At 43.3% G+C, this 9,190-nt stretch overlaps 1 protein-coding gene across 5 annotated transcripts in view; it reads right to left on the bottom strand.

Moving 5' to 3' along the window:
- Nucleotides 1-321: 321 nt before the first annotated feature.
- The window catches only part of tanc1b (tetratricopeptide repeat, ankyrin repeat and coiled-coil containing 1b), a 118,993-nt gene continuing 110,124 nt past the window's right edge, over nucleotides 322-9,190 (bottom strand). For 3 of the 5 annotated variants that reach the window (XM_037788976.1, XM_037788980.1, XM_037788981.1), the window contains 9 exons: nucleotides 8,837-8,970; nucleotides 8,441-8,564; nucleotides 7,005-7,180; nucleotides 6,710-6,842; nucleotides 5,902-5,931; nucleotides 5,692-5,783; nucleotides 5,019-5,165; nucleotides 3,207-3,307; nucleotides 322-3,119 (listed from right to left, as the gene is read on the bottom strand). In XM_037788976.1, the coding sequence (XP_037644904.1) occupies nucleotides 1,478-3,119; nucleotides 3,207-3,307; nucleotides 5,019-5,165; nucleotides 5,692-5,783; nucleotides 5,902-5,931; nucleotides 6,710-6,842; nucleotides 7,005-7,180; nucleotides 8,441-8,564; nucleotides 8,837-8,970 (2,579 nt within the window). In that variant the 3' untranslated portion in view covers nucleotides 322-1,477. The remainder of the gene's footprint in view (nucleotides 3,120-3,206; nucleotides 3,308-5,018; nucleotides 5,166-5,691; nucleotides 5,784-5,901; nucleotides 5,932-6,709; nucleotides 6,843-7,004; nucleotides 7,181-8,440; nucleotides 8,565-8,836; nucleotides 8,971-9,190) is intronic. The other 2 variants (XM_037788977.1, XM_037788982.1) reach the window with 1 other exon arrangement.

Genomic DNA, 9,190 nt, shown 5'->3' with positions numbered 1-9,190 from the left:
GATGACAAATTTCATGAAAAAAAGGCATAGTATAGTATGTCGAAATAATAAAAAAACGGACGGACGGACAGCCAATGGCTGCTGCTGGCGTGGAGGCATAGAAGTTAACCGAGAAATGAATTGAAATTGAATGCGCCATTGTCCTGTAACGGCCATTTGTGGGCACAGAGGCCACTGTTCAGCAAATCTTAGTCTTGATCTATCTTGATCCTTTTTGGCAGCGACCAAACAGCAGTGTAAAGTTTACACTTCTCTTCAGGCTCATGATAATCATTCAATGTCCTTAGGCAGCCCGTTTTAGAATAAAAGTCAGTAGACCTGTTTGTTTTTTCCTCAGTGAGTCTTTATTTCTCTCTCCCATGGTGGCTATGGCAGTAATGTTCTATTACAGTATGTGATCACGGCTAATAAAGCTCACAATACTGAAAACATGGCAACAATTGCATTTAATGTACATATTAAAATAGAGCTGATGGCGCTGTGCCCCAAAACCATTTCTGTTTTTATAGATTTTTTTTTACTCTGTAATATAAACTGCAATTGTAGCATACACTTAAACTCAACATTATTGAGAATCATTAAATGTCTTATTAGCTGTGCAAAAATAACTATATAAAATATATTGCTTTTACAATTAACCAAGCCATTGGCGCTGTAAATAAATTAAACTAGACAGCAACAACAAGCGGATACAGAAAGGATTTCAATTCAATGTTAATGGTGATTTATATAATGTACAAACACATTTAACAAATGCTTTCTTAGAACTTTTAACACCATTTAAACAACATTGTGCATAAAACTCAAAATACACAAGTCTGAACTTGTCAATACACTTAACATAGATCTTCACTGAAAAGAAGGAAAAATACATATTTATATAATATACACAACAGGATCTATAACATCCTTTGTAAAACACAGGAATGCCCGTCCTTTTTAGACTTTCTTACACCTTCACTGAGGACTTTCTCTTCCTTATTTCACCTCTCTCTCAGCACCGTGGACGTAATGAACACATTTCAAACCCCATTTCACTCACTCAAACTGTTCTGTAATAACATTATGCTGTAACTGAATATGTTGTTTAAGCACTTGAGCGGCCTAAGTGTGTATAAAGTGCTCGCTGTCACCGTTGCGTTGATGAGGACTGTACACTACATGTCCAAATACTTCCTTCAGTGCAATGTCTCCAGCTTGGCTGAATAACGGTGGACATGTTGTCATGTAACAGAAGCTGACAGCCACAAGCGACAGGTTGGGAGGAGAGAAATCTGGAGCGTTCAGTACACTGCCTGCAGTCTGTATTCACACAGGAAAACAAACAGCTTGCGAACTGTACTTCTAACGAGGCTTAAAAGTGAGCCTATTCTGTTTGGGGTTGGTTAAAAATATTAAAACAACTCCTCACTTTTAGATTTTTGCTTGTTTGTGTGTGTGCGTTGTGGACCATATGAGAGATAAAACAAACAAATCTCTACACATTCGACTCTATAAACGATCGCTTTGGTTTCATTGAAGCTACGTGAATGGCAGGATTATCTCGGGCTAGGCCAGGCTGCTTGGGTTTACTGTCCATGAACGTGTGCGGCATCGCCATTGCTGGCTTGGACTCTTTGTAACAGTTGGCGGCTTGGCAGAACTTCTCTGTGAATTCCTTGGCGTGCATGCCGTTTTGTAAGCTACTCATTGCCATAGCACCCTGAGGTGGTGGAGGTTTGTGCTGCTCCTGGTAAGTGCTCACTGTTTTGACGTAAGGCAGCTCACATTCGACAGGCAGCAGGCCCATTGCTGACATGTTGTGACACACCAGACCGTCAGATGAGTGGTTCAGCCAGCTGCGGCCGGCAGACTGCAGGCTTGGGTGACTTTGCAAGGCGTGGTGCTGCTGCTGCTGCTGCTGCTGCTGTTGAATTTGCTGCTGCTGCTGTTGAATTAGCTGCTGCTGTTGGAGAAAGCGTGCTGTCTTGTCCATTATGCCCATGAAGGGTCTGGGTTTGTAATCTGCTGCAGAACTGGCCTGTTGGCTGTGCTTTGTTTTGTCGGAGATCTTGGTGCGGACGTCAGGTCCCAGCTTGCCGCTGTCTGATAGACTGCTGCTGGACGCCAGGCTACTGGTGGAACTGGATACACGCATGCTGCTGCTGCCGCCTCCTCCCTGTGATCCTATCACACCACACATCCCTTCCTTTCCTGGGTCAGTGTGGTTCCCCTGAGGTCCAGGACCAGAGCAGGCCAACCCATCCAAGGAGGACACAGAGTGGGCAGACAACCTGTCTTGCCCCAGACCCTTAGAGCTGCTGCAGGATGAGTAGGAAGCCTGGGAGGAATGGAGGCTCTCGATTTCACAACTGTGACCCATGGAGGTGGAGGCGGCCGCTAGCGACATGCGGTTCCCGTATACGGGCTCGTCAGCTGGGGGCGGCAGAGGGCTGATGTCGATGCCCGGGCCCGGCTTTAGCATACCGGACATGTGTCGGCTCGGTAAGGGACTGGAGGGAGCGTACTGAGATTTGGCCCCTGCCACGCGGCCCCCCATGGCCCCTCCCCCGACCTGCATGGAGCTCATATGCTGGTTGGTCTTGACTATCTGGGCCTGCTTGGTGGGCTGCAGGATCAGTCCCTGTTGGGCCAGCGCCTCCCGGTGCTCTCGAGGGTACCGGTGGGGGGGGAGTCTGCCGGGACCTGGGGGTGAGCTGGGGCTCTGACTCTGATGTCCCTGACTCTGATGTCCCAAACTGTTGTTGACAGGCTCAGGGGGTAAGACTCTGGTGTAGGGATAACTGTTCTGTGTCCAGCAGGCTTCAGGTGTCCTGTCATGCAGCGAGGCCTCCTCCTCCTCTTCCTCCTCTTCCAAGATGTCTCTTTGTCCTTCCACGCTCCTGGCAAGGCTGTGCTCTGAAGGCTCCTCCTGTCCTTCGTCTTGCTCCTGGTCAGACTCGTGGCCTCCTGAAGCCTGGCCGGAAGCAGCTGCGGCCCCGACGAGGCCTCCTTTAGTCTGGGTGCGCTGCATCTGTTTACACTCGTCCTCTACTCGAGCCAGCAAACGACGGATTTCCCGGTTGTTGGGGCACAGCTTAGCAGCTTCGTGCAGGTCAGCCAAGGCCGCCGTAAACTGCCTGTGGATTGGAGTAATATTGTTACCAAATCCAGACTACACAATTCACCACCGATAACAACCGCAGTAGCTGTTCTGAGTAGTTTACCTGCTGCTTCTTTTAGCTCTTGCGCGGGCATAGTAGGCCTCATAGGATTTGGGTTTTAGCTCCAGTGCTTTTGTTGCAAACTCCTCAGCCATCCCAAAATCCTACAAAAGGAGCAGAATCAATACGTTAGTCAATAATTTGATATTCAAGCACATGTGGCTACATTTGGATCACTGAAATAAACATTTTATTTGTCTTTTTAATTAGGACATAACAGTATTTTCAAATTAAGTAATGGCTAAATTTGACCCACGCTACATCTCTCCAGCCCTTATGCTCCCTGTGTGAAGTAATAAAATACCTGGCAGGCACCGCAGGTGCTGTTACTCTAGAAACACATAACAGAGAACCTCATAGTGCCTGTTTCGCTCTGACCTCCTGCTAGCTTGGCGGCATGTAATCACATCATCAGCTGGCTCGCTACAAAAGTCTTTTGCTAGATTTATAACTAAGACTTGTGACTAGACTAAGACTTATGTAAAGAAACTTTTATGAAGAGATTTTCTGCAGAAAGAATTATCCAGAACTTCGAAGATGGAACAGCTTAGAAATTACCACACTTCAGTCATTTTAAAAATTTCCCGGCCATCTCTAGTCATTTAATTCATCATTCTGTTGGAACATTGGGTTAAAACTCGAACAGGAAACTGCTCGGCACAGTTAAACTCTGGCTGAGTGAGCAGACAGGCCGGCACATGCAGGAATTGAGATTGTTTCAGAAGAAGATCTGAGGAGATTGAGTCTGCTGCCCAGTGGGCTTGTAGCTTTCTCCCAACCTCCTCCCTGTTACCATCTGAACACTAACAAGCTTCCCCTGCCCACACATGCTCAAATCATTTCACATGCTGGAGTCCTAGTCACACATTATCTTCTTGCTTTGTGTGTAAAACATTTCAAAACTAGAATTACCACCTTGCGGTTGTATGCGTCCGCCAACCAGTCAAGTCATAGGATGGTATGTCGAAAAAATTAAAAAAGTCATAGTGTACCATAGTATGTCGAAAAAAAAAAAAAGAAATTGTATAGTATGTTGAAAAAATGAAAGTCATAGTATAATAGGTCGAAAAAATGAAAGTCATAGTACAGCATGTCAAAAATACAATAAATGTAATAGTATAGTATGTTGAAAAAATTAAAGTAATACTAAGTAAAAAAAATAAAAGTAAGTATAATATGTGAAAAAAATTTAAAAGTCTTAGTATAGTAGGTCGAAAAAAAGTCATACTATAGTCTGTCGAAAGAAAAAAAGTCATAGTATAGCATCACAGAAGAAAAAAAAAGTCATAGTAAAGCATATGAAAAAAAATCATAGTATAGTACGTCAAAAAAGTAAAAGAATAGTATGTCAAAAAATAAAAAAAATAACAGTATAGTATATCGAAAAAAGTAATATTATAGAATGTCAGGAAAAAAAAATGTCATAGTAAAGAATATGGAAAAAATAAGTCATAGTATAGTATGTCGAAAAAACAAAAAAAAGTCATAGTATAGTAGGTCGAAATAACAAAAATAATCATAGTATAGTCTGCCGAAAAAGTCATAGTATAGTATTTCTAAAAAAGAAAAAAGTCATAGTAAAGTATGTTGGAAAAAAAATCATAGTATACCAATCTAATCTAATCCTTTCATTCTTGAGTCCAAGTGGAAAAAGAAAAGTCTATTTTTCACCAATCCCCCATGATATTCATTGCTCACTGACAAATAAAGCTCTGGTGAGTGAAATGCCTTATTTGAAGTCATTAAAGGTTTCACACTAAAAATACAGCACCGGCTGAGTAACAAAGAAAAAAAAGTGTCTCCTGAGAGGCTTACGTTGGTTTTTCTGCGACAGCGGGAGAGATTGAGGTACAGAGAGACCCTCAGGTCTTTAAATGCCTTCAGGTCATCGCCAAATCCTTCTCTAGGAAACTTCCTCAGGGCGTACTGGTACCTCTGGGCTGCCTCCTTCATCTTCCCTTTCTAGAGGACACATGGAGGGCAAACATGCAGTGAGGAAGAGGACAGAACCAGAAGGGAAATGTGGGGGAGAGAAGCAAGGCAGAGGTATTCACCAGATACTCCCGCTATAGCTGTTCTCCAGCTCGAGCCTTCTCCTCTCATCAATCACACATGCAACACACAGGCAAATAACACACACACAACACCTGACAGGTTTGTCCTTTCTGCCACAAACTCAATCTGCTAAATGTCAGGCATCGATCATAGCTCCTTTGGTAAGTGGTGCAGAACGTACACATCTATTCATTTTCTGCATATAACTGAGCTGGAATGGTAACCGCTTCATTGTTGTGCTGAACTAAATTATATTGTTCGGTGTTTTTTTTCACTTCCATATAGGAAAGCATGACATCATCTCATAATAACACAGGCTATATTTGTCTCGTTTAGCACAGCTGGCCAGTTTAGAACATGAAACATTTCATCAAGACAGAAAAGTGCTCTTTACAGTTGACAGTAAGTGATTTCTTAGCCGGTTGCACATTACCTTGTAAAGTAGGTTTCCCTCCTCCATCAGCTTCTGAAGGAGGATGATCAGGATATCAGGCTTGGAAGTAGCCATGGCCCAAGCGGCGTTCCCTGTGGGTATAGAGGGGAGGAGAAAAGAGGGCGCGTTATGTTGTTGTTACTGGTGCCAACAGATCGTCACTGTATTCTCTGGAAATTGGTACAAGGAAAAGTTACCTAAAGATTGTACCTGATCGATCGTAAGGTGATGTTCTGTAGCCTTAGTTTATTGAAGGCAGTTAAGAAAGAGTTAGGAGGGAGAGAGTGAAGAGAGAAGAAGTCATGCAACAGAAAGAGTAGTCATTTGTAGTGAAAGGAAAAGGTGTTACAAAGTGAATTGTGACAATATACAATTACGCGTCACTCAATTTGAAATGGCCATGTGTTTTCAGCAGTAAATGGCATGCAGTGTGTTAACTGTGCTGAAAGAAAATGTATGGGTTCTGCCCATTACTTTTTTTTTTTTCTGAGACAGCAGAGTGCACTGGAGATAAGCCGCAGACCCAGATAGCTCTATGAATGTCATTTAGGTGATAAGTCACATTCTTAAATTAGCCAAGCAGCACATGAGGGAGAAGAGACACACACACACACACACACACACACACACACCGACATACCAGTATAAGTGAGCGCGCACACACACACACACACACACACAAGCTGAACAGTGAGTGAAAAAAGGAGGAATGGAAGTCGGGTTTTTCCACAACATTCCACAAAATTAGTCTGATCTTATTCTTAGTACCATGAGATACTGAGCAAGACAGAAACAAGCTCAACACAGCAACAAAACCAAATACCGAGAGTCTCTCAGTGTTTACAGAGACGTGAAAGAACTCAGCAGACCACGGACTGTTTCTAGAGTAACAGCTGACTAAGTGGTGAACTAACTGACAGCGCCGAGTATCTACACACACTACATAGATGTAGGAGAAGCTCTACCTATCCAGTAGGTTTTACACCTGGTCATAGGGGGAAAAAAGCACTGTGCTTACCCAGCTTGGCTCCTTTCTTTAGCAGAGTCACCACCACCGACGTGTTCCGGCAGCCTATGGCCCGGTCCAGAGGCCTCATCCCACTGTAGTCCACATGCTCTATCACTGCTCCTCTCTCCACCAAATACTGGACCTACACGAGAGCAACAAAAGTAAAAAAACTCAGGAACACTGTGTTAACAAGTCATGAGCTGGCCTAACACATAACGGTGTGTGTTCACTAATGGCCAAGGAGTGCTCTCAGTTATGGTGTTGGCGTGTGTTGCTGGGGTGTTTTAAACTAATTTTAACTTACAATCTCTGCATCGCCGTAGAAGGCAGCGAGGTCCAGCGGAGTTCGTCCGTTTTTGTCCGTGTGGTCAATGACCGCACCTTTGTCCACCAAAAACTGCACAACGTTCTTATGTCCTTTTAAACATGCCCAGCTCAGGGGTGTCAGTCCCTCTTTGTCCATCGAGGTCAAGGATGCACCTTTGAAACAAACAATGGTCAGGAAACACGTCATGCTATTAATATATCCAGCTAATGAGTATTCACTGCCTTGTAATTTATTGGCGAATGATGGTATTAACCCTAAGAGACCCATTTAGACGTTTTTGTCTTTTTTAGGGGGGGGGGGACAGAAGCTCTTTAGGGGGAGATAGCACATCCACACTAGATGTCACATAGAAGTGGTGTACGTCATCTGAAAGCTGGGAACCTGAAGATTAGTTTGAGTAGTAGTAGTAGTAGTAGTAGTAGTAGTAGTAGTAGTAGTATTAGCAGTTCAGTACTGTATGTCAAGTTGTTCCAGTCATAAATTAGAAAAACTTTAATTAATTAAAATAAATTGTGAAATTGTATAAGGGTTTAGAACATTGTGATATAAGTATATGATTTCCATTCCCATGCTCTATTATGTCTCATAAGTTGTTGCAGCAATTTTTTGGGTTGATACCATTAGTTACACAGATTTGGTGCTAAATTTAACACTTTTTTTACCACTCAAATTGATAAAAATGATCAATAATCCCTCCAAAATACCACATTAACACACCAAGACCTTGAGGAACACCATAGAAAAAAATCCATGCTGTGATTTGGTATCAAAAACTTTTGACATTTGGAGATTTCTGCAAGAACTGCATTTTTCGGAGAGCACAGATGGCGAGAGACTTCTGTTCTGGAAACTGCTTAGAAACCCCTTTATTGTCAATATACCTAGGAAAGCCACACATGCTCTGAATAGTCTAGGTCTGTAGTTCGTGGCTGTAAATTTCATGAGGCTGTGATTATCCTACAGGTCACAACAGGTCATTTTATACAGTGTGGTCAAACTTCAAAAATGGTCTCACTACAATGAAATGGCTACTATGAGGACGAACATCATCGCATATGAATACAACTGGGCTCACTCACAAGAGTCTCAGCTTTGCAGTGCTACCCAATTTATGTAATCCAAGACTGTTTAGGGACCCCAGTATGCAGAAATATTCAAATACACCATTTTTAAAATAGGTGAAAATACAGCATTTATTACTGCATGCAAAAAACTGCATGTGATTATCACAAAGTGGAACATTTAGAAAAAGTTTGAAAATCGGCATGCCAGTTTTCCTTCGCCAAAATGTAGCCTAACTTCAATCTAGCTAGACAGCACGGACAGTAATGTCGGCTGGGATCTCAGTGATCCCGCCAGTCCCAGAGGGTTAATGCTGAATGTTCTGTGGTGCTGATGTTGTAGCAGCTCACCTTTAGAAAGCAGAAACTCTACGGTGCTCAGGTGACCCTCACAGGCAGCCACCATTAGCAGGGTCCTGCCCTGCTTGTCGCTGATGTTAATATCAGCACCGTGCTCCAACAGCAGCTCTGCAATCTAGGGAACAGACAAGAACAGTAAGAGAACAGACATCAAACACATCCAGGTGAACAGAGCTCTCACAACCATGACCCTGTTGTCAGGAAACAATTAGACCAGATATAGCTCTAAGGGCAGGACATAAAAGTAAACCTATACATGTAAAAGAATAAAAATACCACATACATTTAGAAGATTTAGAAGAAAAGGTGTCGTTTGAAGCAGCGTGGTTGCTGTGAATACAGAGGGATAGTTTGTCTGGCACAATAGAGCCACTCAGCGTGTCTCACCTGCCAGTGTCCCTGTCTGACGGCGCAGAATAGTGGAGACACCCCTCGCCGGTTGACCTGCTGCACCACAGCCCCCTGCTCCAGCAGGAAGCTGCATACCTCCATCTTCCCCCGGCCCGCTGCCGCCGTCAAGGCTAAAGAGTGAACGAAGGAAGAGATGTTAAGGCTTGTTTGTTTAGATCTGTACAGAGGAACAAGTTAAGGTAAGGATACAGTGGTGAGATAAGAGTGGAATTTAAATCATCCCACTTAACAACACTAAATCAGATAACATGTGCAGTACACAAAGACTTATGCTGTTCATGAGCAACATCCCGGGTAGGGCTGTCCTCGACCAAAGAAATTCTAAGTCGA

Source organism: Sebastes umbrosus, chromosome 13 (assembly GCF_015220745.1).
Source record: "Sebastes umbrosus isolate fSebUmb1 chromosome 13, fSebUmb1.pri, whole genome shotgun sequence".
NCBI lineage: Eukaryota > Metazoa > Chordata > Actinopteri > Perciformes > Sebastidae > Sebastes > Sebastes umbrosus.
The sequence above is the reverse complement of the archived record's forward strand: the minus strand, read 5'-3'. Positions and strand labels throughout refer to the sequence as shown.